This window comes from Oreochromis aureus, linkage group 5, assembly GCF_013358895.1.
Source record: "Oreochromis aureus strain Israel breed Guangdong linkage group 5, ZZ_aureus, whole genome shotgun sequence".
NCBI classification, from domain to species: Eukaryota; Metazoa; Chordata; class Actinopteri; order Cichliformes; family Cichlidae; genus Oreochromis; species Oreochromis aureus.
Window position 1 is genome coordinate 10,162,419 of NC_052946.1, and position 27,450 is coordinate 10,189,868.

A 27,450-nucleotide genomic window follows, 5' to 3' on the forward strand; every position below is an offset into this window, starting at 1 on the left:
TTTTATTATTATTTTTATTTTTATTTTTATTTTTTTTGCAGATGCAGTATTTGTACTCAAAGAGAGAGCCAGACTTTGATGATATAGCTACTGTCATTCCAGTGGTTCCATAACTTCCAGTACAACAGTGCGAGGTCCTGTCATCACCAGTCTGGTTACTGTCCTGTAGTCCAGGTAAAGAACACACTGTCCATTTACCTGGCACACAAACTGCCGCACCTAAAACGAAATAAATAAATACATAAAATAAAATTTTAAAAAAAGGTTATGGGTTATATCTGTATCTTGGAGATCACTTTATAAAATCCAAGATAAGTATCTTTGTCAGTTTGTTTCAGCTATTTAACCTTAACTCCAGCAGCTGCTGCAGGGCTTCCAGGGTCAACAGCCTGCATATAACAAGGAGCCATGCCTCTGACAACAAAGCCCCAGCCCAGGGCGTCTCCTATCACCTACAATCTCAATCAGATAAAATACACCTTAGACTTTATCTAAGAAGAAGAAAAAAACACAACTTTATTAATGTGTTAAGCTTGTTTTGACTTTTTGACTTTTAGCCTTTAGGGGACTGTTGCTCAGGTATGCTAAATTGGTGCTATTAAATCCAATCAGAAATCTAAGTAATAATTTATACGTATAATTTTCATAACTCACCGTCAACACTTTCTTGATAAAGGGTGCACCAGGTGCCAATAATTCTTCACAAGTAACTTTTCTTTTAAGGACTGTGAAACCAATTAAAAGATTATGTCTATGTGCTTTCACAAACAACCCTCATCACAGTAATATTTAAACTTTGATGATACTATGAAGCATTTCACAGTTGAATATAAATAATAAAACACTCGCCTGATTTAGGATTGCATCGTACTGCTGGGTGTGACAACAGCTGAAGAGGTGGAAATCCAGCAGAGTGAAACTGAAGGGAACTCAAGCTACTTCGACGACCACCGGTAATCTGTTTGGAGTCTTTGTTTGAGCTCACTATTAGATTATATTAGTGGCAACGTCAGAATTCATAAAAAAAACAAGGTGCATGTTGTGAAAATTGCAAGAGTTTCCTTTTATTTCATGTTTACTCAGTAATTAATTTATTTTTATTACCACTGAATGCACGGTTGCGTTCCTTGGATGAGTTTCTGCGTAGAAGAAAGGGACTCTCAGAATTGTTGTCCTCTTGTGTTGATGCCATCACAGCCTCATCATTAACCTGCTCATTTTCAGTTAGCAGCTCAGACAGGCGCCGACGCCGGCGGAAATTGATGCAGAACTGGTAGAGTAGCCCACTGTCAAAGAAATCATGCTTTTTCCCCACTGGTAGCGGGAGTTGGGGAGAGAGCAAAAAGCAGCAGTCTTAGTATAAATGGTATCTATGCAGTGTGTATTCTTACTTTTGATTGCAAGAGTCCCAGATGGCAAGCCCACCACTGACAGCTGTACATCAAAGGGCCAATGAAAACTCCCCTCACCGTGCTGAATGATGCCATGCTCCTGCAATGCACGGCACAACTCCAGTCCCTGTCGCCGGCTATCTGCCTCTCCATTCTGAATGAGATAGTCAATCAACTGGCAGCCAGGAAAGGAGCGCTTATAAGTAACACCATGCTCCTCTCTCAGCTGCAGAATGGAGTTCTTGTCTGCTATAAGTCTATAAGAGAAAACAGTAACAGAATCAGATTTAAAATAGCATGCAGTGGAGGAAAAACCTGGATGAGATACACTTTTATGGAGGTCTTTCAATTCTAAGATTAAGCTGATCTTTCTCAGACCAGAGAACCTGAAGCACAAACAGACCAGCCCTTACTGCTCATATAGTTGTTGTCCTCGCATGAAGATTTTCACCTCTGTGTTAAAGGGAAATGTGCCATCATCCTTGCGGAAACGGTACAGCAGTTTGGCATCCTTGAATTCTGCCCTCTTGTCACAGACTAAGAAAAAGGCAGTTTTAAATATAAGTCGTGAAAGCAACATGAGGACTTAGCCTCAGGTAAAGAAGAGGAATTAATTTCAGCTAAAGAAGGGAGAGCTTCTTTAGCTGAAGCTCTTGCCGGTGCTTCCTTCTTACCGTGGTGTAAAATGTCATGGTCCATGAGGTGCTGCATGAGGCTGGCAGCTGTTGCTCGATCTGCAGCTTCCTTGTGGCTCACAAGCCAGTCTGTAAGCTCGTGTGCCACAAAGCAGTTAGGGTAGGTGCGAAAGTGGTAGCGTCGATCCTTAATCAGTTTTCCATCGTGAAGTCTGAGCCTTAAAATGGTGTTTAAATCAGCCGTGAGCCTTAAAACTGACATCAGTCATCTGCCTGACCTGCAGAGTAGAATTTGCCGACATCGTCACCGAATCTGTTTCGTCTTACCTGAGCTGTTCTCCTGCGATCATGACTTCAGCCTTGTGTTGCCTGGCCATGGCCTTTAACCTAATGCTGCTTGTTCGCTCCATGCGTCTTATAACTGGACACGAGAGTGAGTGAATCTGACTTTTAGAAATGGCCGTCATGTTTACCGAAACACACAGAACCCCATTGTCATGTGGGAGCAATGTTGTGTATACAGAAATGACAAAGACATTTTTTTTTCTGTTTTGTTTCATTCAGTGCGACAGATATTAGTTTTCATTTGGGTGTTTGGGTAAAACATCCTGCCCCAGTTCTGAAGTACTTGAATTTAAATTATTTTCAGAGAAACACGGGGCTGTTTGCTTGCGTGATGCTTGATGTGTCCACCTAGGTTGTGTTTTCTATAACTGAAATCAAATTGTGTTGTTGTTTTTGTTTTAGTGTGTCATTCCTGAAATACTGGTAACATAAAACTGAAATGTCCTAGCCTTCATCTCAAATAAAGCAGCAGGTTTTTGAAGATTCAGGTCAATATCAATGTATGCATCAAAATATGTGTTCTCAGATACAGATAAAGTGGAGTTTCTAGGGCTGTGATATTGTGTTGAAGTATAAACTTGATATTGCAGTGCCTAGAAATTCTCCTTTTTCTTTGACTTGACTGTTTTGATACATGCTTGTTATGGCAAAAGAACCGTAGTGCCAGCTTGTGACGTACACTTAGGCTGTGAGCATCCTATCATTAGCACAGGATATACCACAAAGCATCACCCCGGTCTTCTGGCATGAATCCTGTTATGTGTCCCTGAGAAATTTTTGCTCAGTCACACTGTCTCCTCTCTTCCTCTCTTCCCAGCAAGTCGAACTCGCTGAAACAATGCCTGGCCGTTCTCAGGCAGCAATTTCTATTGGTTTTGGCTTGAGTCTTTTTATCTTGTCAGTAAAGCATTCACTATCATTGGAGTAAGCGCTGCCTGAGAGGGTCAGCTCAGGGGAGGAACATTACTTAACCCTTCGATATCCTGTGCATTTGTGCTTTAACTCTGGTTAGCCTGGTATATGTCAGAGCTGCTGCTGAGCTGCTGACTTCTGGTGGGATCCCTCAGGAACTTCTTTGTGATGAAGCTTTGCATCTGTAATACAGTCATATTCCCTAAAGATGTAGTTTGGTTAATTAAAATGGAAAATATATATGTATATATATTTTTTTTTTTTTAAAGTAGCATTACCATTGTTTTATGCATCTAAAATGTATTTGGCCTTAAGAAATAAGCGGTGAAGACTGAACAAACATATATTCGTACATTAAAATGTGAGCTTCACAATTTAAATCTAATAACAGGAAAAGCAACAAAGCGGCGAATATACCATGTCCCTATGAAAGCCGCTGCAGTGTAGGGCATTGGCCACAAGATATCAGTATTCACCTGGGTACCAACCAAGAAGCACAGCAACCACAGTAGGGTCAAATGAATTTTCTAACAGCATCCTGTAGCTGTTGTTTTATTAATGAATAATGACATATAAATAACCATAAATTCCTAAATTACCATAAACCAATTTGCAACAAATTGTGACTGAGGGAAAATAAATGTATAGTTCTATTATAGTTCACAACTAATATTTATTGTTAATAGACAAATTCATTGCCATACATTTATTCAAAATCCTTGAAATCATATCCTTATCGTTCAGACGATTCTGTTTTGTTTTTATGGGTTTTTGTTTTTTGTTCTCATGGCTCCAATTCACTTTGGTGCATAATTTGTCCTGTGGGGTGAATTGGCAATATGCGAAATAAAGGACGGATAAAACAATAAAAATAAAGAAATTAAACACAAAAGACACTACAGAATAGAGTTTGTGCCCCTGAGCAGACCTTTATAGGCTTTGGTCAAGTGACAATCACGAACAGATCGTGTGGAGTCGCTCGTAGAAGCTTTTATGCAAATCTTCCCTTTTTCATTGGAGAGCAGGGTGGAGGTGTAGTCTGAAAGGCGTGACATCACACAATGCAGCTTTATGAAGAAAGTGCGCTTCTCCTGAAAAGGCAGAGTTGCGTCCAGTCTGTTGGCATCACCGGACTTTTAAGTTCCTAAAGCCAAACAAGCTGCGCGGTGCGACATCGCAATTCAGCGTAAAGTTTAAAAAGGTGCTCTCCTGTTTTTTGCTGTGATTTTTTTTCACGAGTGGTGCTTTCCCCCTTTGTGATCGAAAGTTTGGAAATACTTCATTTTTAAAATTTTTTTATTATTCGGGTTTTGTTTTTTGGGCTGTTTTTTTTAACAAGTGACTGCGATTTCACTGGCTGCATGAAATATCAGTGGACATTTGGAGCTCTTTAAAGAGACCGGCTTTCCATTTAGCATGACGACTGAGGCGCATTCACACTTGGGACTGCAGAAACCCCCCATGGATTTCGTCAGCGACTATGACTTGATGAAGTTCGGCGTGAAGAAGGAGACGATGCAGGGGCTGGATCGCTCTTTCCATAGACCAGACTCCGTCTCCTCCACTCCTGGCAGCACACCTTGCAACTCTGTGCCTTCATCGCCAAATCTCAATCCTAACGACCACAGAAACAACGTCGAAAACAGCCAGTTCTGGATACCCAACAACGGTGGTTATCCTCAGCAAATGTACCCTCAGGCTTTTGGCCTGACACCCGAAGACGCGATGGAGGCCCTCATCGGAGCCACAGCGCAGCAGGGACATCCATCTGCGCCCCACGGCCACAATCCGCCACCTTTCCCGGCTGATTACGATGGCTACGGCCACCTGAGCGAGCCTGTCCAGCACTACCCGGGTCTTCCGGGTCACTCGGACATGCAAGGTATGCCCAACAGTCACTGCCAAGACCCATATCTCAAAGATGACATGGGGTGCGCATCCCCTCAGTCGCCGGAGGCCCAGCAGGTCCTCGGTGCGCACCACCATCTCCAGCAGCAACACAGCCGCCACGACAGGCGATCCAACGCCGAGATGCACTTCTCAGACGATCAGCTGGTGTCCATGTCAGTCAGAGAGCTCAATCGGCTTCTCAGAGGCCTAAGCAAGGACGAGGTGATGCGTCTGAAGCAGAAGCGCCGAACCCTGAAAAACAGGGGTTACGCGCAGTCCTGCCGCTACAAGCGCGTGCAACAGAAACACATTCTGGAGCACGAGAAGACGAACCTGCTGTCGCAGGTCGAGCAGCTGAAACATGAACTCAACAGGCTGATCCGCGAGAGGGACGCATATAAACTTAAATGTGAAAAACTGTCCGGTGCAAACTGTTACCACGAAACAGGGTCTACCAGCGACAACCCATCCTCACCAGAGTATTTAATGTGAGTTTGTAGATTTTCTGCAGAACTGAATCTTTTCCATGTTTGAGGGGTGGCAGGCTGGCCACCTGGTCGCCTTGCTCCTTACCAAATAACTCCACGGATTCATCAAGTTTAAAAAAAATCTCGGACATAAAGGACTCGACTCAACTTATTGTAATAGATGCAACTAGCCAACAAGTAATGAATGGAAATTTGCAAATAAGCATGCATGCAGGACATGTATGAGATGTCTTTATTTTATACAGGCATATCTGTATTTTGTCTCAGATGATGTACTTGAAATCAGAGGATATTTGCTTTGAATAATTATGCAACCATATTGTTTTTGCTTCACTTATAGTTTGATCCTCATTTTGATGATTTTGCTTTGCTTTGCTTTTTGTAGCCAGGATTATATTTCGTGTTCATCCTTTCTTTAAATAGAAAGCATCTAATGTTAGAAATCACACGTCTATTGTTTTTATGAAGCTCATTCTGCTGGACAGATGTGTTCCTTATTTGCTTTTCTTTTCAATGTAATACACAGTTATGCAAATAATTATGCAGATTTTCATTTTTCATCTACAATGTTTGTTTGTTTTTTTAATTTCATTTACTATGGATCAATAAACCTATTGTGAATTTTTAAAATCGTGTCTCATCTTCTCACGAGTAAATGTTTTACCCGCAGTTAAAACATTTACTTCCACTTGCACACTTGTCATCGTGGCTTGCTGTAGTTTTTGGAGCCATCCAAACACATTATTAATCGTACAACAAAGCATAAAAGCAAAAAAAAGGAAAAAGATAAATACTATAAAAAGACAAAGTCCACTATTTGTACATGCTACATAAAATAAGGGTATCACAGTATTTCAGCTAGTGCATAGTGTGTATAAATATGAAAGTAATTTGAATAATTTGCAACTGAAAGACTGTAAGCACATAAAGAATAATCTAAATTAAAACAAAGTTCACATTCCTCCTATTTTCTAATTCGTCCAAAAAACAAATAAGAACAAAGTGTATTAGTTAGTTTCAGCGGATGAAATGAGGAGTGGCTTTCTCTCGTTCCCTGACCTTTGCCCATCATGGAGTACTGCTTCCTGTGGGACCCCAGCATGTGAAAGCACGGGGAGCTAACTAGCCGGGGCTGTGGGGCACAGATAAAATGGAGTGGAAATCAGGCTTCCCTTCTCCTCTCTTCCTCGGACAAACACCTCTGCATTCATTAACAGAGGAAAAGAGAAACAACAACCACGGCACACTGCTCCGCGCTCTTTTGGCCAGCTTCAACATTTTTTTTTTTCAACTTGGTGTTTTGTTTTTTAAAATTTAAATCATTAGGAGAATTTCCTTAGCACTGATCATTCTCGGTTTAAGATCACAACAATATTTGGATGAGTGTGTAGTTCCAAGGCCAGGGTAATAATCTGTGATAAGTGGTTACATTGTAAATTGAGTTTATAACCTCTGCGATTGCCTCTGCACAGAAAATCTTGGAGAGTGTTTCACTGTCAGACGAGACTTTGTTACCGTCCTCCCTTTCAGTGAGAGTTTGCACTGCAGGTGGCTCACTTTAGTCTGGAAACCAGATTGTCTTTTCATGTGTGACCCCCCCCCCACCTAACGGTTTTGACCTCACCCCTCTGTTAAAGCAAAGCAGGCCTGAAGTCACAGCACAGGTGCAAAAGCACTTTCTTTCTGAAAACAGGCCTAATCACAGAAGCTCAGGGATATCTAGATGGCTGCGGTGCTGAATCCTAATAAAAAGGGTTAATCTGTGGCTGTCATTGTAAAAATGAGCGTAGATTTGTGAACAATAAACAAACAAAGGTATACATGAATACTAAAGCTATTCAGATAACTGCTCTAGAAAAACTGAGAGAAAAAAAATAATTAAATGACTTGATTTGTTCCAAATCACTGATCAAGTGAAATATTAAGAAATGACATGCTCGACATTAACCTAAAACTGTCCAAAATTATATAAAATTTAGATTTTTCAGTGTGTAACTGCATAGTTGCGGTAGTGGAGATTTTTTATTTTTTTTTTGGGTGCAATGCTCTTGTGATAATGTACACTTGCATGTTCTTCACACTGCGCACACTTATGCCTCTCACAAAATGTGGTTTTTAGAGGAGAGCGCTTTGTTATCGGTTGTGTGTTTGCGCACTTGCGTACATCACACGTGGATTTCCAAGCAACAGTGGAATAATACAGTAGAAGTGTTGGTGAGGAAAGCGGTTTGTGGTACTGTGTGACAGTGCGCAGGGTGCCATTGTAGAAACGATTAGCCAGCTCTTTTCCCTCGCATGTGATAGGCTGTTGGGGCCTGATGTGGGAGCCTCGCGCTCCACCACCACCGCCGCCGCCACCCCCTCCTCTCCTCTCCACTCACCCCTCCCTGCCACCAACACCCTGAGCCCACAGCGCCTGAGGCTGGCTACTGAGTCAGCAGGAGGGAAAGGTGTCTGCACGGCTGTGGCATCAGAACAAGAGAGAAAGCAAATAGCAAGAGAATGATGAAGAGCAGTGAAAACGGTTTAGAACAGACATGCTTGCATTTTTTAAAAACAGCGAGAAGGAATGGCTGCAAGATGAATGATAAAGCATGCTAAAGAGGAAGCATAATCATGCCTATAATTTAAAAAAAAAATCTCTACTGCAGAGGGCTTATTTTTTCCACACACACGTATATTTATTTCATAGAGTTTAATGAGACGTTCGGTCTTAATTTAACCAGAACACACTTTTACACACACACACAGAGTACCTCAGAAGGAATGGTGTGCAGTGGAAACACTCGGACGGATTCATCAGAAGCAGTTGAATGTGGTGCCAACCTCTTGCCTGAGTGCTAGGGTTTGCCAAGACTTGGCTGTGTCTCAGACAGCGGACACAGACAGTGGAATGCTGCAGCTACTCACCATTGTGTGCATGGGAGAGGCACAGGAATGCAGGCTGCCAGGCTTCATACACTAACACCAATGAACACAGCCAGAGGCCTCGAGCCATGAGGGAAGACCCGGCCAAAAAGACCCCACAGTCGAACATCACTTATCACTTCCATCTGTGATATTATACCCATTCTCCTCTTGACAGTGTTACTTTGATCCAGCTCAACTGATTCTGGTGCAGCGTGACTCTTTCAATACTCAGTATCTTGTCGGGGTAGCTTCTGACTTAATGCAACAAAGCTGCTCAGAGATTAGATACCAAATGGATGTTTTGCTCAAATCAAGTCGGAATCATTTGATCAACTGAAAAAATGTTTAAACACTGTTGATCAATCAGTGAATTCTACCTTTACAGTAATGATTGTCGCTAATCTTCTGTAACTAAATGTCAGCTGGCCAGACGCTTGACCTCCGACCCCTCACCCCCAAATAACAAACCAGTTCCAGCCTGAGCCAGTTTTTTCACGGTTGTTTTGCAATAGCAAAGCCTCATACTGAGTGATCGTCTCTAAGACCGACTTCACGTGAAGTGCAGAGCAAAGGCTGGGATGGAGGACAGGATGGACGAGGGGCTTCCTCTTTCACTTCCTATATGAGGGTCCAGTCAAGTGACTCTTTGTGAGAGTGTTAGCCTGTGTGTCTCAGGAAAACGCAACTTAGATGGCTGTGGTTTCCGCTCAGGATGTCCAGTCGTTACTGCGCACAGTTGTGACACTGTGAATCATGCAGCGATCACACACGCACACAGGCATCTCCATGGACATAGCACACATACAGACATGCGTATGCAAATCCAGGACTTTGCGTGTGCGTGCGCCTTCTTGCTCTCTCACACACACTTTTTTTTTTTAAATAAAATCATGTGATTGTGACGATCTTTTTTTTTTTTTGGTCAGAAGTGTATTTTTTTATTGTCGTGGCTGCTGATTACAACAGCAGTTTTTTTTCCCCTTGTTGCCACATCCTGAATGATTCCACTGTAATTATGATTGTACTACTGGTAATGACTAAAGTTATCACATGATGGCCTCTGAAGGATTCAACGGAGTGGATTAATATGTAGCCCCAGGACCACAATAAAGCTATCTTATTGGTGTAATAAGGAATCTGGCTTCCTGGGGACGTTGTGTCCAACGTGTTTGTGCATGAACTCTTGGGGATCTGATAGGAAGGCCCTCTGATAAAGTGCTTGTCACGTTCCAGTGGACACCACTGAGAGAAGTCAGACAAAGTCCTGTCACATTACAGACGGTGGACTTTGGTTACAGAGCAAAGGTGATGCACTGTATGTAATAATTATACAAGTTCCTCCCAGTGTGACAGAACCATTATAAAACAGCCCGAGCTTGAGGGTTCACTGTAATGCACAACAGGGGGGTAAATTAACTCTGCAGTTGATGTGAAAATGACTAAGAGAAGAGAAGAGAAGAGAGAAGAGAAGAGAAGAGAAGAGAAGAGAAGAGAAGAGAAGAGAAGAGAAGAGAAGAGTCGAGTCTTTCCCTTTCAATCCCTGCAAGGATTTCCTGTTCTGTTTTATGGGGGTCATACAGCTGGCAGGCGCCCTCCTGTTTCTGTCCATAATGATGACAGGCATCCATTAGTGCACAGTAGAAACACGAGTCACAGAGGTTAAGTCAGCCCCCCCACGACAGCCTCTTCCCTTTCCACTGCCCCTGGACCCCAGTACACTACCTACCTATCTAGGGAAGATAATTGTAGCTCACAGTTGCTGTTGACAAAGCTTTGCTGATTAAGGGTCAACTGTTGCTCAGACACCAGTATGTTTAGCACAACCTGGAAAGCGGGTCCAGCCCCTGGGGACGTTATTGGGTCTCTGGTCTATAACATACTTGCATCCGGGAAAAGTAAAGGGGTCACTCTGGTTTTTGGGAAGAGCCCTGCAGATGAGAAAATAAACACTTCTGGCTGTTGTTAGGAAATGAAAGACAAGAAACCACTTTTTTTTTTGGTGAGGGTGTTAAAGAGAAAGCAAGAGTTTCATGGTCTTGACCTCGTGTTTTAGTTTGTGCTTAGAGGAATGAGATGAAGAAAAATAAACAGATCAAATTATATCCTTTAGAAAAATAACTAATAACTGTGAAGTTTAGCTGAAACTTTAGAGCTTTCATAAATTACAGCTGTCACTGCACATGCACAATTCGACACCCTTCTTCATAAGTTTCTGTGGGTGTTGCTGACATGAGAGTATGGCTGTAGTGTCATACATTTGGTGAAGTCTAAGAGGCCTCCTTGGAATTGGGTGTGTCACTCTCCCACTAATGTGTCACGTTATCATCTCCCTTGTGTCAAAACTCTTCCTTCGTGTTTCACAGAAGGCCTTTGGCTGAGCTTAAAGTCATATTGTTTTCCCCTCTGGCTGATTTTAGCACCGCTGTCTGCATTATATGCAGCTGGAGGACTTGGCAGAGGACTGTTCACACACCCATTCTTTGATTCTTTGGCCATCTTTGTCATCATGTTCGATGTGAAGCCTCAGCTAAAATAACTGAGGAACAACCAACTGTGTGCTGTGGTTGGAGTGTCAAGGAGAAAAGCTTGTTATTGGGCAACCCAGAGCTTATAAGGGATCTATTTAAGGGGCTGCAGGCCCTTATCCTACAGTGAACCCATGTACTTGTTTGCTCTGTTTGTGGCCAAGATACAGGAAGTACTTTGTTCTGGCTTCTGTAATAGCAGAGAGAAAAAACCCAACTTCTCAAAAAGAAAAGAAAGAAAGAAAGGTTACAAGAAAACAACAAAGTGGACTGGGTGTGCGATAACAATTCCCACTGAATTTAAGATATAGTGCACTCGCAATAAAGCGTTCGAGGCTGCCAGCAGTCACGTCAGTCTAACAAATCTGATTATCTTTCATCGCGATCGCTGCAAGCAGAAGTAAAAATTGCATGATGAAGAGTAATGAAAGCAGACAATGCATGCAAAAAATATAACGTTATGGCGTTAAACCTCCAGTAACAGTTTTTCTTTTTGCGCCAAAACACAGTGTGAAAACAGCAGGGCCACGTTACCTGCTTTAGATCAACATATCAAACTTATTAGTTAACAGATCCAACTGATACAGGGCAGTTCATTTGGAGCTTTGGGTTTTACCATCAAGCATATATTCACTCTCTTTTTTACTCCGTAGTAGATCTTTATCGGCAAATTTCTCCACTGTGTTCACCAGGTGGTCTGCACAAACGGGGTGCAGCTATCTCATGCACCAGTATATGTTTGTTTCTACAAAATATACACCTAAGAATAGTTGACGTGTTTAAGTCTGGACCAAAGTGGTGGTCTGACTTTGACATACTTTAAGAAAAAATATTGATTACAGCAGCCTTAAGAGCTTTTGTGAAACTGTCCAAGGGGCATGTGTATTCAAAACTTTCTCAAGCTGTATCTCTTATTATTGATTATTATGAAATGCAACTGATTTCCACTGCCTTTCAAAGGCAAACAAGAGCCAGGAAGGCACTGACGTATAGTTGCAAATCTTTTTTTTTTAGAAACGCAGCAGACCAGCGAAAAAGAATCGAATACGATTAGTGTAAAGGAACACACCGCCCACACGTGGCTGCACAGTATCCTGCAGCACCTCCGAGCTGTAGACAGCGGGAGTTTGTGCCCTCTGACATGTAAGTCCCAAAAACCTCAGCCTGCGCTGGCTGAGAAACACTGAACTGTCCAATTTTTCTGGGAATCCCCCCACCTGCCAGCCTCACATAAGCTTACACCATCTTCTTGAGAACAGATCTAAGATCACAAAATCAGACAAATGAGTGAAAACGATACTGCTGCAGACAATCAGACTGATAACTTCAAAGCCAAGAGAGACAAAAAAAAAAGTGTTTCTGTGTCTCTGTGCTGCAGTGCATCTGGAGTGAGTATGTCAGCATGAAGTCTCTTTTTTTTGCAGGCAAGGTCAAAAGGTCATCATAAGTCTGTGAGTGACAGCAGTAATGGTGAGTGGGGCTATATTTAAATCCCGTGGAGAGGAACAGCCTTGACTTACGCGTGGACCCTGCTCATCATTTTTTTCCCGCACAAATCTGAAACTGCTTCTTTTATGTCCAGCTGCCTTAAATAAAACCATCCGCATTGTCGCAATAACAAATATTTTGAGATGCTCAGTGTACAATCATTCGCAGAATTATCACCGGTTGCCTCTGAATTAAAGGGGAACCAAATGTTACAAAATCTTCAACAGTAAATTCTTTTTTAGGATGATGTTTTTATGTCCACTGATTTTCAGAGTAGGTTGAGAAAGAGCCGTCTCACTATGGATTTTACTGGCCTGTGTGTGACAAAGTGGACTCTGCCTTTAAAGATTTGTTTGTAATGCCCTGCTGAGGAGTCCGGTAGCTTTGTTGTCTCAATGGATCTGAAGGCTGAATGTGTTGATTTGTTTTGGTGAAGACAAACTGTGGTTGAACAGTAGAAGCAGTGGAAAGCACGGGCATTGGGCTTTCCCACAGAATTGGTGGAGAAGACTTTGAAATAGGAGTGGCTTCTCTGAAGCTTTGTCAAACCCTGATTACCTGATAAATCTGTCAGAAGCCGCAGCCCCTCTATAAGAACCTGTTTTTTTTTTAAATATGTGCTAGTAAAACAGATCTTTAAAGGACTAATCCTTTAATCCAGAGTCAGTGTTTCATCAGCAGAATACACCTCGAGTGGTTGAATCGACGAGTGCTTCCCAAATCTGTCACATAAATGAGATTAATGAAAAACGTGCGCAGATAGACTGCGTGTTGTTGCCCTTTCAGACTAGTTTACCCCCCGGGGCTACGTTGACATGCACACGCACAGCTATCTGTGCTGCTATCTCTTTACAGTATAACTGTGTCAGCAGTGGGCTGAGGCAGGAGCATGAGAAATGGAGGCGAGCTCAGTCCTCAGTCCCACAGATAGGGGCTGTGTACTTAACTGTAAACAGTTTCTGTGTGTGTGTGTGTCTGTGTGTGTGTGTTTGTCTCTGTTTCTATCTGTTTTCATCACCTCTGGAAAGGTGGCATGACAAGTCTTCCCACAGGAGCAGCAACAGCCGAGAGTTGCCACCCCGCACCTTCCTCCTATCTCCACCTCAGTTGATGACATGGGCTTTATCACATCTGCATCTGCTGGGCCAGTTAGTCGTTCCCCTTTGTTTAAGGATTAAGAGATGTTGCTGAACCCAGCACAGAACGCCAAATTGGGAGCTTTCTGACATCCAAGTGGCACCGATGTTTTCCTCTGTGAATAGGCTGTATTTTAGACTCCAGCAATTATTCAGAATCTAGTTAACAGTGTGCAGAAGATGGCTGGTTCTCTTGACTGAATCACCTCTTTGATGGCTGCGATGGACTCCCTCTCACTCTCACTCTTCAATATGGAAATGTCTTCTTTTACTCCAAACTGCATTAAATGATGTGTCCTGTATGGCCTCTAGCTGTTGGGGAATGAAGTGGTTTGTTAGATCAACATTGAGAAAGCTGCTGAAATTTTAACTCCTAGCATAATAAACAGGAGCACGAGTCCTCCGTGATATTTCCTGCCAACTTAAAGCAAGGATGGAATAAATCTGATCCTGTTTTACTTTAGCAAGACTCCAAAACTATTTCACAAAAGCACCGACAGCATCAAAGAGGTGACGCCTTCACTCCATAGTGAGCCGCTGTTACAAAGAGAGGTTGACCTTGCCTTTGGCCTTTTGGCTGTCTGACAAAGCAGTCCCCATGCTGTAGTGCAGTACGGCTGTCCTCTAAATGAAAGTAGCTGAGAGGCGAAGGGCAAAGAGGCCTATGGAATATCAATGTGCGATGCTCTCAATTAAGATTAAAGCTTCGAATGGAATCCTATGGAGCCGCTTCCCTAAGAAATGCTTGACATTTTACCCTTGCTGACTCGGGATAAAAAAAAAGTGTCCTGCGCCACCAGTACCACCACCACCGCTAACTAGCTGCCCCTCCTCGGATACGGCGCGCCTTTTGCTGAATTCATTCTCTAGATATTGACTTAGGCTGCAGTCACACTTCTGAGAAATAAGTGAAATGGATCATCTTACTGCCAGTGGATGATAAGAATACTGAAATATGAAAAAGCGTCTGGATCAGCAAAATGACAAACCACGGGGGGAAATATGAGGCAGTCATGATAAACCCTTAGAGACAAATTCCCTACAGCTAGACGTGGAAATGAGGCAAGGAAAGAGCGGGGCAGCGAGGGGAAAGGAGAAAAGAAAATATACATATCCAACATTTTAATGGATGTTCAAAACAGAGCTTCATTAATTTAAAATACATATATCCTCTCTGCCAAAAGCATGGGCAGGCTGCACGTAGATGGCTTTTATCCACACAAAACGGCAGCTGTAAGATTTGCCCAGTAAGATCTGACCTCGGTCTGATTTATTACAGGAGAAACTCGCCCAGTGTCAGTGAAATAAATACATCACACTGTCTTCTTTTTGCATATTTTTACCCACTAAATATTCCTTATTTACAGGAAGCGGTGCATTGAGAAGAGCTGTGTCCCTTTTTCATTAATGCAACATTTGAGATTGACTTTGCATTTTATTAAGATTCAGCAGATGCCTTTTCTGGGCTTCTTAGAACGTGCTGCACATTTCTGGGTAATTTACAGAGCATGATGTGCGCTGTTTGCATCTGATCTTGTAGATTTATGCTGATTACCATGATGTTTACAGTGCAGATCTGCCAGTATCATTACATTCGAGCTATGTAAGCATTTGTGTTTCTGTGGGATGACACTGGAAAAATACAGCGCGTTACATGGCCGTCGAATCCGAGACTTTGAATCAATAAGAGATACGTATCGACTAAATTTTTTGGGACATTTTTTTAGAACTCCAGGTGGATCTAAGCTATTGCGTATGTGTGTATAAGGTTGATCTAATATTTTAGAGCTGAAACTAAGAGAACTGGGACTGATTATGAATACAGTCTATAAAATAAGATCAAAATGGAGCCTATCTTATAAACTCCACCCTTGATAAACAGAATTCCACATCACGCTCCAACTCTGCAGTTAACTGAATCAATGCAATTCCACTTGTGCTGATCTTGCAGACTGAGGCCCTTCCCCCATCCCCCCTCTCTCTCTCTCTCTTTCCCTCTCTTGCTCAGTCTCTCTCTCTCTCTCTCCATCTCACACACACACTTCTGTCTCCCTCCCCACGCAGGTCTACCCATCGTAACACATTAGCAGCAGAAGCCATCACACAATCAAGACAAGGCAGCGCATGAGACGTCAGGCCAATTTGTTTCCTTCTCGGAGCTACATCACATTAGGAGGGTGGCTATACCCTTGAGCTAAATCCAAGTTCACACAGAGAGAGCGGGCTGCTGGACAGGAGGGCAGCGATGTCAGCACTTTTCAGACGGCTGCTGACATGTATCCAGCAGACTGACATGTATGGGGAAAAAAACAAAGCTTGATAGTTTGAAATATGGCCTTTTGGATGTTTCCCTGTTTTTTTGTAAGCTTTTAGTGGTGTTTCCTGAGGCCTGGGAGAGAAGGAGTGCGCAGTCAGAATATTTCAACAGAATAAAAGTTGCCTTTAGCCAGAGGTCAGGGTGTCAAATGAAGCTGTCAGGTGAGTAAAAGGAGATGATATCAGGACATCACAGGCCTAAACACATCTGATTCGACTTCGTTCTTCGTGCTCTCGCTGGATCAGAAGACAAATGTAACTCGGAGAGGCCAGTCAATAGTTCAATTATCTGCTGTCTGTATTGGTTAATTAAACATATAACGGGCCACCTAAGGACTAATGATAGCCATCCCATTACCCATAAAGCTGAAGGATTGGGTAGAACCACCACTTGACCTCGGGCTGGACTGACTGCCCTTGGTTACGGGGTCAGAGTGTATCTAACGTCACTGCTGTGACACTCCTTTGCCTCACTCAGTCCCTTCTCAGGAAGTGGCTCACAGCTCTGCCAAAAAACAGTTGGAAGGAAAAAAAAATGCAATTACTGCAAGATTATCGTACTGCTTCCGTTTGACTTTTCTGACTGAATTCATGAATATATATGAATCCATCTTGCATCTCAATCTGAACCCGCCACCCCCCCACACACACACACACACACACACACACACACACACACACACACACACACACACACATATCCATGTTTGGCTGGTGGCATTTTCTTTGTTTCTTCAAAGTATGCTTTTGCAGGAAGATTAAAGAGTTACCTTGAAAAAAGAAAGTATGAACCGTCAAAAATCTCAGCAGGCTGTTCTTGGTGTAAAGGAATAATCCCCCTAAAATTACATTACATTTCCGTAACTTTAATGCAGAGTGCTTCGGGAAAGATGTGTTTTTCCCCAAATATTGCTGTTGTCAGGCGAAAACCTGCAAACATGTCATTAAAAAATAAACAGCCTGTTTTTGGTTTTGCCCAACTGAAATCTTTTTTTTTATCTCGAAACTTTTTTTAATTTATTTAATTATCTAATTTAATTTAGTAATTATCTAATTATTGGTAATCTTTGTTCGAAGTGTGGTCCAGTCAAATATTATTACAGCTGAGCAACAGATCATTGCAACAAATATCCTGTAAAACAAATCAACATATTTGACAAAATATACAAAAAAGTGTTATTTGTCAGATAATGAACATCTGGATGCTTAAAAGCATATCTATCAATACAATTACTGATTCAAAAATGGAGCATTTTGGACTTGAAGTCATCAATAAGTGACGGCACCTGCCGTCTTAGAAGCAATATATTCCCTGTGCTTTTTAATCACAACACTCTTTTGTTATATTTCCAATTTGCATTCATTTAAAAGGTTTTTTCAACTGGCTTTTATACCTGTGATAAATAAGCAGCTATACAAGCCAATCAGCTCCAATCAGACAGGTGAAGTGAATAAGATTATCTATTTATCAAAGCTGTAAATATACATACATATTAGGCACACACATGAAGTTCAAAAATAATAAATTCATGGAAGCAGCAAGAAGTGGCTTTAAATGGGCCAAAATGAGACTAAGGACGCTAAGTTATATGTTGGCATACAGAGGCAGTACCTACTAATGGTGTACCCGTGGGGTCTGGTCATACATAAGCGCGAATCATGCTGATCATACTGTAGCACAAATAACTTAAAAAGCCAATACCAGCTTTGAGAGCAAAGCTTCAGAGCAGACGGCACACTGTAGCTTGCTGTTTGTGAGCATGTGTTGTTGCAGGCCACTCGGACTGTCCACGCTGAACCCTGAGCCTCAGAACTGGACAACACAGCAATGAAAGAAGGCGGTCTGGTCTAACAGTTTCTTTTAAACCACTTGGACAGTACGTTGTACTCCTTGGGAGGAGATGTTATTTTGACATGCTACCACCTGCCTAAGCATACACCGTGTTCTCTTCTTCATGGCAGCTGTGAGGACAGCGGGTATATTATTCTTTCAGCAAAATTATGAGCTCTGCGACAAAGTGAAAACATTCAGGAATAGTTTGAAGAACAGACATAAAGTGAAAGTGGTTTACTTAGCTTCTAAAATCTACCATCTGGAGGATCTGCTGCAAGAAAAGATCCACGGAAGCCCCACCTTGCACCTCGACAGACTTAAAGACTCTGCTCTAACATCTCGTTACCTCAGGACACCTTGCAAAGTCCTTATTGAGTCCACATTGATAAAAACATTTAAACATTACTTCAATTTTACTTTTCGATAAAATGGTCATTCTTGAACATTTCATCAAATAACATAAGGACAATAGAACTGCAGAAAACCAACGTAATAGTTTTTAAAGCTCTGTTTCTGAGGTTCACGCTGAGTCCTGTAGTTCAAAATGAGACCACCTGTACCCACCCCCAGTTACACTCACTCACACATACAAGGAACCTGTCTCTCCTTGAAAGTATCACTAACCTTTAGACTTCACCCACAGTTCTCCTTAATAGCTCAATCTGATGGATCATTTAAAAGCCCGCTGAAACAGACAGATGGGTAATGGATTGCATGGCAAATCAGTGCTGGGATCAATAAAAGACATGCATCAATAAATGGATAGAGAGCCGCTGAAATAGACACCGTAGTTAATGGGGGACAGCGTAGAACATCATTGCGTGGAGCACGCAGTGTAGGCAGGCTAATACGTGTCGCCCCCAGCTGATAAAGTGTCCTTTTGAATAATGCAGACAACAAACTGACAGTATTAAGCTAAACTTAAGCTTGGCTGTTAGAGTGCGGCTGTGTTTTTTAGTCTCTACCCCCCAACAAACACACGCACTGGCACTCAATCCATACACACTCTCTAAAGCTATAAGTGGCCAACGCTGGCCCAATTTCTTTGCCCGAAAGACCGGAAACATATGACTCTCGTGGCACGGAAAACATACAAAAGGACACATCTGTGTTTTCTGTGCAAAAACACAAAGTCCCAGAAATCGTTTCTTTACGCACACATGAAGCATACGAGGAAACACCAGGCCACTTTCAGTAGGAACAGGAAGTATTTTCCTCTGATAAACAAAGTGTGTTGTTATTTTTCCTATTGGAAGACAGTGTTCTGATCTGACGGGCCAGGACACATGATGATGTGGGGGAGCGGCACACCACAAGTGTTGAACTTGTGTTGGTCTCAGGTGGCGCTCTGACTGTACACTGACTCATCCCCACAGTACCGGACGCTCCAGTCTTGTGGTTTAAATGCCTAGCAGTGTGATGCATCCCACTAACTGATAACTGCATTTAACACTGATGTCAGCTAAATTGAAAAAGACATTGTAATAAACAAACAAACCAAAAAAGGCTGTATAATTCTGGATAAACCTCAGCTTCTGCGCAACCAAGTGGTAAAACGCTACAGCTGTTTCTCATGGGCTAGAGTTATAAATCTCTGGTGAATGGCTGGTTTAAGGGTGGGTGCTGAGAAGCAGCTGTACCTGTCTAAAAATAGCTCCAAGGCTGCTGCCGGACAGCGTGTTTTAAGCTCATCATGCAGTTTAGCACAAAAGTCCTATCAACAATACCTTCCACCTGCATTAGCCCGAGCGTGGCCCCGAATCAGCATTACAACACAGGAAGTGTTGTGCAAACTGAGCGTCCGCGCATGTCCCTGCGCCTGACTCATACACCCAAACAACGGCCAAATCCTGACCACATAATTCAGACACACTTCATTTTCCAATGAGCTGAGCATTCATTATCAGCGTGTGGTGGCCTGAGGCAGAACAATCCCTCCTCGGTGTAGTGACAGCCACCGGCCGCCCTGATGGAAAACAAAACACAAGGTGGCACAGAGAACACGAAACCGTCATGACAGGCCGGATTACACCGAGCAGTAAGCACATTTTATCAGTCTTTTCTTTTAATCAGAACAGACTGAAACTCCTACATGCAGCCTGTTTTGTTTTTTTAAGTGCATGTGCACCCAGAGCACACGCTGTTTGTGTGTGATCTGGGTGCTCACACCTGTTCGGGTGTACAGTAGGGTCAACGTAATTGCTTAATGCAGAGCCTGGCAGCGTTTATGGATGCCAAACTGCGCCTGTGGGAGTCACTATAGCCCACAATCTGACTAATGAAGGCCAAGTAATCAAGCTTCAGACTCATCAACCATGTTTGCAGTAATTAAAAGGTTTATGTTCAGGATCAGGAGAGCTGTTTGAGTCAGTGTCAGAAGCCAGATTGGATGTTTATTATTTCCGGGAGCCGAAGCCAAAATCGAAATATTTGACACAAACTCCACTGCTCTAATTGTTCATTTAGTTTATATAATAACACAATCTGATCATAAACGCAGCGAGCTACAGTCTTCGCATTGACATTCGGGCACAGAGGGAGCACGCGTAAATGTACGCCATGATGGATATAAATCCAATAATCAATTGTGTGCTGACTGCTGTCTGTCTGCATCATCCTGATCTATTCTGTCCTGTGGGACTGTGTGGGGCTGTGGAGAGGAGAGTGGGTTAAAAAAAGCTGCTCTCATACTACACACATCCTGGTGAGAATCCCACAGAGAAATAAACACTAAATGTTGCACATAATCAAATTTTACCAGAGCAATTCATGTAACGGTTATTTTACATCTGTGATCTCTGATGATTCCCAATAATAGAGTCAATAACTGAATGAGAACTTAACACAGTGTTTGTGTTAGGATATAATGTTACACCTTGTCTCAGACATGCTGATATCCACAAGGATTTCCTAGCAGAAGTTCAGCCTCTGCTGGTCTCCGGGGATCACGACTGACCTCATAAGGACATCAGATGCTGGCTGTTTGCACACCATAATCTGGAAATGAACAGAGTATTACAGGATCACCAGGACAAAACCAAACAAAAATATCTCAAATGAATAACCATTACCATCATAGTTTATCAAAGTCTTCTCAGAAAGCGAGAAGATGATTTATTTCAATTTAAGAAATACGTCTTTGGTGTTTCCAGAGTGTCACCTCTTCTCTGTAATAGAAATCAAGCAGAACATACAACAGACCAGTGAGCGTGCTTTAGTTAGGGACAGGGCTCTCTCTGGTGGCAGAGTTTTGCTAGTGTTACAGTTAATGTTCATCGTAAGAGGGATTCTGGTAAATGTGTTAAGCTATGCACTCTCAATTAAGAAGAAAAAAATCAATTAAAAAGCAAATCATAGCTATAGTTTTTTTTTATTTGTCCCATGTGATGAGGAATACGGGAGCTTTTCTGTTTACCAGTGAGCCGAGCCTAATGCTGTGGGTGCGCACTGCTGTGTTGTGGATCCCCCACTGCTTCCTTGATTACAGCCAGTGGTTGCTTTGCAGCAGCCAATTAAAATCAAATACCATTCTCTCACATATTACCACCATTGTATTTACTTGTAGATCAATTCCCTTCAGCTGCGCCATTTTACATAATGAATGCAGAGGCTTTTGATGTGTTTGCCTGGTAGGGGATGAACGCACCACGGGAGGAGCCGATGGAGGGCCTGCTGTTCTTATCTTTTTGCCATGTAATAGTCAGAAGTGTAGGCTTTATTAAGACTGAATGGTAATAATGTGGCGTGCTGTAAATGGCAGACCTTTGCTACCCTGATGAATCTTTTGAAATTCATGAGAAAAGTTGCATTTATCCAGGATATGTTCATTGTTATTGTGACATTTCAGTGCATTTCTCTGTAAATCCCACCTAAAGCTAATTTAGGATTTTCTCACACAACTGTTGGAACAGTACCAATTTCTATTAATCTGCTAATTAGTTCATTCATTATCTGGTATTAGATGAACCATCTCAGGGGCCTTTCACAGGAACAAACAGGTACATTGCTGAATTAATAAAACAGCATGAAAAAAACCCCACACAGCACAGCCCTTTAGTAAAAATTACAAATCCAGAGTATCCAGAGTACTTATTATAGAGGAAGAAGTCTTCAATTTATTTGTATATTAAAAGCTGGATTATTGTTACCTGAAAACAAAGAGCATATTAATGATGCAGATGATTTCGAAGGAGCTTCAGGTAACTGATCTGCATACAGGAGAGTAGTTTCGTTTGTCGTGTTTTCCTCCCTTCACACTGTTTCTTCGTGAGTATTTCCTTCCCACTGCCCCACCAAAGCGCTTGCTCATATGGGGGGTCATCTGATTGTTTGGGATTCTCTGCTTTCTCTGTATAATTGTACGGTCTCTACTTTATAATATAAAGCGCCTTGAGGCAAATTGAATTGAATTACTGTAAAGCAATGCATCACACGGACCAGTAGTTAAGTAGATACTGATTAAACAAATGATCACCAGCTCTCAGTCCAAGTGTATACAATCAGCAGTGCTACTTTTATTGTTATAGTGTAATTTGTCAAGTGGACTAATGTGTCTATAAAACTCTACTGCGCAATGAATAGTAAACACTGAGTTTTGCTTTAAAACATGCCACAAAAGGTTTAGTTTCTCACATTTAATCCAAGTGCATAAAGAAATGTAGTTAAACCTGAGAAAATTTCATGCTTAATTTTGTGGCGCACACAATCTTTTCATTCTCCCCTTTGTGTATTAAAATCAAACTCTCCTATCTCTTCTCGGTTAAGCTATCTGCACACGTTGCTGTGGAGCAGTTGCACCTTGACTTCTCGGTGTAGTTGAACATTAGTCACATAAAGCATGGTGTGAGTAACACATTTATAACCGAGCGCACTTTCAGACCGCAGCCAAAGACACTGGTGTGTTTTGGGCATTTTACAGTGGGACCTTTGTGCTTAACCTTTGTGCTATATGAAGACTGAAACACTGTTTGTGCCCAGCTTAGCGACACATTAAACAAATGAACAGCCGTGATTCAATTTTTAGAGCTCTGCACAGATGACAGCCGAGTTCTTTCTTTTTTGTGACTAAAGCATAAAAAGCTGTTGTTTCAGTTAAACTGTTACTTGTTGAGAAAAATCTCTGTGAAAAATGAATCTAAAATGGAACAGAGGAGTAAGAAGTTTTTTTGTTTTTTTTTAATTCCATCTGTGTGTAAAGAAGGGTTTACTTATGATTCAACCTAATCTACACTTGTGTTCTGCGGTGCTGTTCGTTCTCCAGATCCACCCTGGACAGAGACCGTGATTGCCGGCGTAATCAGCAAAAGGTGCCAGTATCACAGATGCTGTCTCTCAGCTAATTGCATGAAGGCACGGCGGTGCACGAGGCGCAGGTGCTCGTTCTTTTCGTGAAGTCACTTAAGTGCGGTTTGCCTCCTTGTGTATGCTGGAACTTCTGAGCAAATATTTTCCGAGCTCTGTTGTCTCCCATTTAAACAGCATCGAGGATAAAAGAGACAACAAAAAAAATAGGAAATGTGGAAGCAAGGCAGCAATACAGCAAAATACTACTTTATTTATCTGCAAGGCACAGCTGCTCCTCGGGATCATGTTCCAATGTAACTACAGCAGACAAATTTGAGTTTAAAAAACAAAACCCCCCCCCAAAAAACAAAAAAACAAAAACAGTGCTTAGATTCGTTTTCTCTCACACTTCAGCAGATATGACTCCATTTTAACCAGCTTAGTGTTACAATGTTCACAGTAAGACATGCTTATTACGTTGTCTTTGGTTAGAATTTCTGCAACGTGGATGTCAGTTGCAGGTCTGTTACCTCTTTGGAAAGGATTGTTTCAACATGTGAAGGACAAAGGACGAAAAGAAAGAGAAAAAAGTGGGCACTGAAAATTAGACAAAGAGAATAAAGCTGAAATTCTCCTACATAAGCCAACATGATTTATTTAGAACAGAGAAACTTTGTAACATTTCCCTCCACTACCCACCACTACTAAAATCCCCGAAGACAAACTAGTGTACACATCTGGCTCTTGGCCATGTTCCCGTGCCCGCACTGTCAGCAGGCATTCTGGGATTGGGTTCCTGCACACAGTCTTTGTGTATCCTCTGACTGCCACGAGCGCCAAGCCCCTGAGTCACGTTGGTGACGTCCACCAGCTCCCGCCTCTCGGACAGGGCGGTCACCATGTGTTCCAGCTTGGAGCGGATGGTTGTGTAGTGGTTCTGGCGCTCTTTGGTCAGCTTGCGGAAGCAGTCCTTTAAAGTGGTGTCTGGAGCTGCCTGGGTGGGCACGGGCTGTCTGGAAGACACCAAGTGGGGAGAGGTGTCCTGGCTCGGCCCTGTGCTTATTTGAGTAATGATGCTGAGATGCTGTGGGAGCTGCAGGTCGGTCTGGCTTTCAGCCTCCGTCACCGACCGCTTCGTCTGAGTCGACACGTGGCAGGTGCTGGGGGTCTCTGTCCCTTTTTCCGCCTGCTGCTCTGCAGAGAAATGCGGAGTCGTGCTGCCAGCAAGGATCTCCTCCTGAACGTGCTGCCGCTCCATCCAGTCGTCGTTTAGAGTCGAAGTGTCAGACTCCGGGCTGGCTTTATGTGGAGATGCGGGGTCACAAGGTAGCTGCAGTGCTAGCGTTTGTGGCTTACGGCTGGGCGTGCTTGTCAGACACGCTGGCCTCTCACTACGCAGGTGAGGGGAGGAAGCAACTGAGTGTTTGAGGTGCTCAAAGATGCCGCTGTTGCGGACACTTGGAGGTCCATGAGTGTTTATGGGTAGAGACTGGGCATATAGGATACGAAACTCCTCGTCAAATTTCTCCGTTATCTGACCAGAAAGCTCAATCAGGTTGCTGCTGTTTAGTTTGCCATCAGTCCAGTTGAACCTGAATTGAATTTTAAGCACATATAGCTGAAGGTAAGAAGCAGACCGAGCAAGACGGATGCATAACCTTACAATCTAATAAATCAGGAGGGCACGATGGCTAGCGGGCTCTTACCTGTACGAACCTGTAGCCACTCTGTTTCCATCAACCAGCATGAACCTCTCGTGAACTTCACCCGTAATCCTCGCTCCGGATCTCATGTAATAAGTTGTGCCGGTTATAGTTCGCACCCTCATTTGCTGCAAAAGATTAGGGACGTGTTTTTTGTTTTTTTTTAATGCCATCTGATGCTCATGTTGTGCACACAGAGCCATGCTCGTCTTAAACGAACCAGCTACATACCCGAAGGTCATCCAGGCGAACGTTGACATTTTTGCACATCTTGAGGAAAGCGGGCGCGCACGACTGGTCCAGCAGGATGTAGACAGGGACTCTGCGCTGGGAGCAGGCCTCCTGAAGGTCCTTAAAGATATCCAGGTCTGTCAGGGAGTCTGTAACTATGGCAATCACCTGCAGTGGAAAATTACAGAGGTAATATAATAGAATTCTTTTTTCGGTGGGCCACAGCCGTGCTCTCGCAGATGTAGCACATGATTGTGTTTTCATTATTATCAAATACAAGGCCCTATTCAAACAGAGCCGTGAATCTCTGTCTGACACACTCCCTGTAATGTGTGTGCTGATGAGCTTTCTATTGACTGTGGTCTGTTACCATGGCAATCGGCAGTAACGCTTGGTCAGCAAACAAATGACTTTTATACAGGAGACAAGTAGGTGCACTGTAGGGTTTGCCTCCATTTTCCCCAGCTTTGTTTTGCACCCAGATTTCTCCTTTTTCACGAGGAGGAATGGAATTTGACACGCTGCGGTAAAGGTTGCATGTCGAGGATTAGACACGGACGTTTACATATCTTAGATTTATCGCTTCAAACTGGTGTTTTATCCACACGCAGCTTTGTCATTTGCACCACGCCTTATTTGGATGATGTTTGTGTGCGTGTGTGCTTTGGGTTGGGGGATGCTTGTTTTTAAGAGGCAGCATAGAAGCAGAGTTAAAATTCATAGAAACTCAGGAATGGGGCCGTTCCTTTGAGATGACCTCCAGCAGTGCATGCTCACTGTGTGCCGTTACAATCGGTGGCCTTCTTTGTACAATAAAGACATTGTGCAGTGAGTGGTGTAACATTACAAAAGAACAAACAATCTTACAGCTCGACCAGGATTAGAATATTTTTATAAGGATTGGCCTGGCTGTCGGCACATAACATGCACAACACCACCGTTAAGCTCTGAACCTGGGAGAAAATCCAGTGTTTGAAAACATTTCTAGCGAAAGAGGGAATGGAGATGAGCGAAGCAAGTCGAGGCACATCTGGTACGCAGGTTCTACACAGGCCTGAGGTGCTACAAACTCCCTCTCCTCGTGCTGGAATGTCTCTTTTCAAAACCAGAGGCTGTACTGACAGCTCCCGCCAGGAACATCACATTAAATATTCATGCTTTGTTTTTGTTTGTTGCATCCCCCCCCCCTCCCTTTAAGGTTGGTGATTTCTTCTAATCCAGATTTCAAAGCACGAACTTCTAAAATTCAAAGTGATCAAGGGAGTTCCATGTGGACAATGGAGCCTTTATGGAGCCTTTTTTTACATTCCCCCTCCAGAAATGATGCAAAAAAAGTGTCTACATATACTGGCTTACTGACTGTGTGGTTGTTGTGGTGGTGATGAGGGGGGATAAGGCCTAGGTGATAAATGTCACCTGACAAAACCAAAATAAAAGTCCTGTTTTAGGATAACGCACAAATAAGAGATACTGTAGGGGTTAGAGGACTATTACAAAGGACTAAGCAAACTTGTGAATATCACATTTCAGTGTGATACAGTATACGCATTAAAGGACAGTTTATTTTAAGGGCATGAAAAATAGAATGAATGACAGCAGATAAGTGTGTGTGCGCGCGCGCGTGTGCGTACCTCTCTGGCACTTTTAATCATGCGCCTTGCAGCCTCCTTGCAGCTGTAAATGCATTCGCCGTAGCTGGGCTGGAAGTGCGCCACGGCCCGCGTCACTCCCCGGTAGGAGCCCGCTGTGAAGGCGGGCCATCCGAGCTCCAGGAGCGGCGGCTCCACGTCTGACACCTCTGGGAAATAAGTGACCGAGGAGCAGTCCAGGGTGCTACTGAGCGACTGCTCGAGCGCCTGTTCCTCCCCGTGGAAAGACGAGCACCGCGGTGGCACGGCGGCGCTCCTGATCTGTTGGATCTCATCGTCCGACAGAAAGTTGGGAATCCTCTCTCTCACGAGAAAGTCCAGAAACTTATCAAGACCCCCGGACAGCAGCTCCTCCAGAGCCAGCCGGTGCCTCTCATTGTACACTTCCTGTAGGTTCAGCTCGTCTGTCCCGCGAGGTTTTGGACCAAACCTCAGAGGTGAGTCGTCCAGGCACTGAGACAGGGCCATCACCGCGTCTCCCGCTTCCTTTTATCTGAAACACACAGCAGCGGGCAGGTAACGCTTTGACCTGCAGGAAGGAAATTTGTATTTTGTTGCTTCCCTCCGTTCGTGCTCGACGTGGATCCGCATTGGCTGCGCGGTGGTTGTCAAACCAGAGCGGCGTCACCAGACTCGCCGAGCCAGGCTGTCAGTGTAATGTAAAGGTTGTCTCATTGGCTCATTTGGAGGAAAACAAGCCTCCTGTACGTCCCT

At 43.1% G+C, this 27,450-nt stretch overlaps 4 protein-coding genes across 6 annotated transcripts in view; 2 read left to right on the top strand and 2 right to left on the bottom strand.

The window, feature by feature from the left end:
• Positions 1–71: 71 nt before the first annotated feature.
• si:dkeyp-97e7.9 (DEP domain-containing mTOR-interacting protein) lies at positions 72–2,435 on the bottom strand. 2 transcript variants are annotated; one of them, XM_031733069.2, is made up of 9 exons: positions 2,354–2,435; positions 2,066–2,244; positions 1,805–1,928; positions 1,470–1,648; positions 1,105–1,314; positions 850–984; positions 655–725; positions 348–452; positions 72–219 (listed from the first exon to the last, which is right to left on the bottom strand). In XM_031733069.2, exons 1-9 carry the CDS (start codon positions 2,401–2,403, stop codon positions 94–96), a joined length of 1,179 nt encoding a protein of 392 aa, XP_031588929.1. In that variant the 5' UTR covers positions 2,404–2,435; the 3' UTR covers positions 72–93. The 2 variants fall into 2 exon arrangements, with proteins under 2 accessions (XP_031588929.1, XP_031588930.1); XM_031733070.2 differs by lacking the exon at positions 348–452.
• si:ch211-232b12.5 (zinc fingers and homeoboxes protein 3) overlaps positions 859–27,450 on the top strand; it is a 41,942-nt gene continuing 15,350 nt past the window's right edge. Inside the window, exon 1 of one of the 2 annotated variants that reach the window (XM_039612132.1) lies at positions 859–953. The gene's annotated coding sequence lies outside the window, so the exon portion shown is untranslated. Of the gene's footprint in view, positions 954–19,779; positions 19,909–27,450 lie in introns of those variants that run through there. The other variant, XM_039612134.1, reaches the window with a different exon arrangement.
• On the top strand, positions 4,367–6,291 carry mafbb (v-maf avian musculoaponeurotic fibrosarcoma oncogene homolog Bb). The gene has a single exon (XM_031733030.2). The coding sequence runs from the start codon at positions 4,700–4,702 to the stop codon at positions 5,663–5,665; it is 966 nt and encodes a 321-aa protein (XP_031588890.1). The 5' UTR covers positions 4,367–4,699; the 3' UTR covers positions 5,666–6,291.
• Positions 23,399–27,426, bottom strand: fam83d (family with sequence similarity 83 member D). The gene is made up of 4 exons (XM_031733064.2): positions 26,719–27,426; positions 25,088–25,255; positions 24,860–24,984; positions 23,399–24,745 (listed from the first exon to the last, which is right to left on the bottom strand). Exons 1-4 carry the CDS (start codon positions 27,202–27,204, stop codon positions 23,878–23,880), a joined length of 1,647 nt encoding a protein of 548 aa, XP_031588924.1. The 5' UTR covers positions 27,205–27,426; the 3' UTR covers positions 23,399–23,877.

Bases quoted from the DNA above. Each gene is read 5' to 3' on its own strand.
- fam83d (XM_031733064.2), bottom strand. From the start codon at position 27,204: ATGGCCCTGTCTCAGTGCCTGGACGACTCACCTCTGAGGTTTGGTCCA. The intron at 24,985-25,087 runs GTATGTAGCTGG...AATCTTTTGCAG, and splicing joins TTCGCCTGGATGACCTTCGG to CAAATGAGGGTGCGAACTAT. The intron at 24,746-24,859 runs GTAAGAGCCCGC...AATTCAATTCAG, and splicing joins GTGGCTACAGGTTCGTACAG to GTTCAACTGGACTGATGGCA.
- mafbb (XM_031733030.2), top strand. From the start codon at position 4,700: ATGACGACTGAGGCGCATTCACACTTGGGACTGCAGAAACCCCCCATG.
- si:dkeyp-97e7.9 (XM_031733069.2), bottom strand. From the start codon at position 2,403: ATGGCCAGGCAACACAAGGCTGAAGTCATGATCGCAGGAGAACAGCTC. The intron at 1,929-2,065 runs GTAAGAAGGAAG...CCTTTTTCTTAG, and splicing joins CCATGACATTTTACACCACG to TCTGTGACAAGAGGGCAGAA. The intron at 985-1,104 runs GTAATAAAAATA...ATAATCTAATAG, and splicing joins ACGCAACCGTGCATTCAGTG to TGAGCTCAAACAAAGACTCC.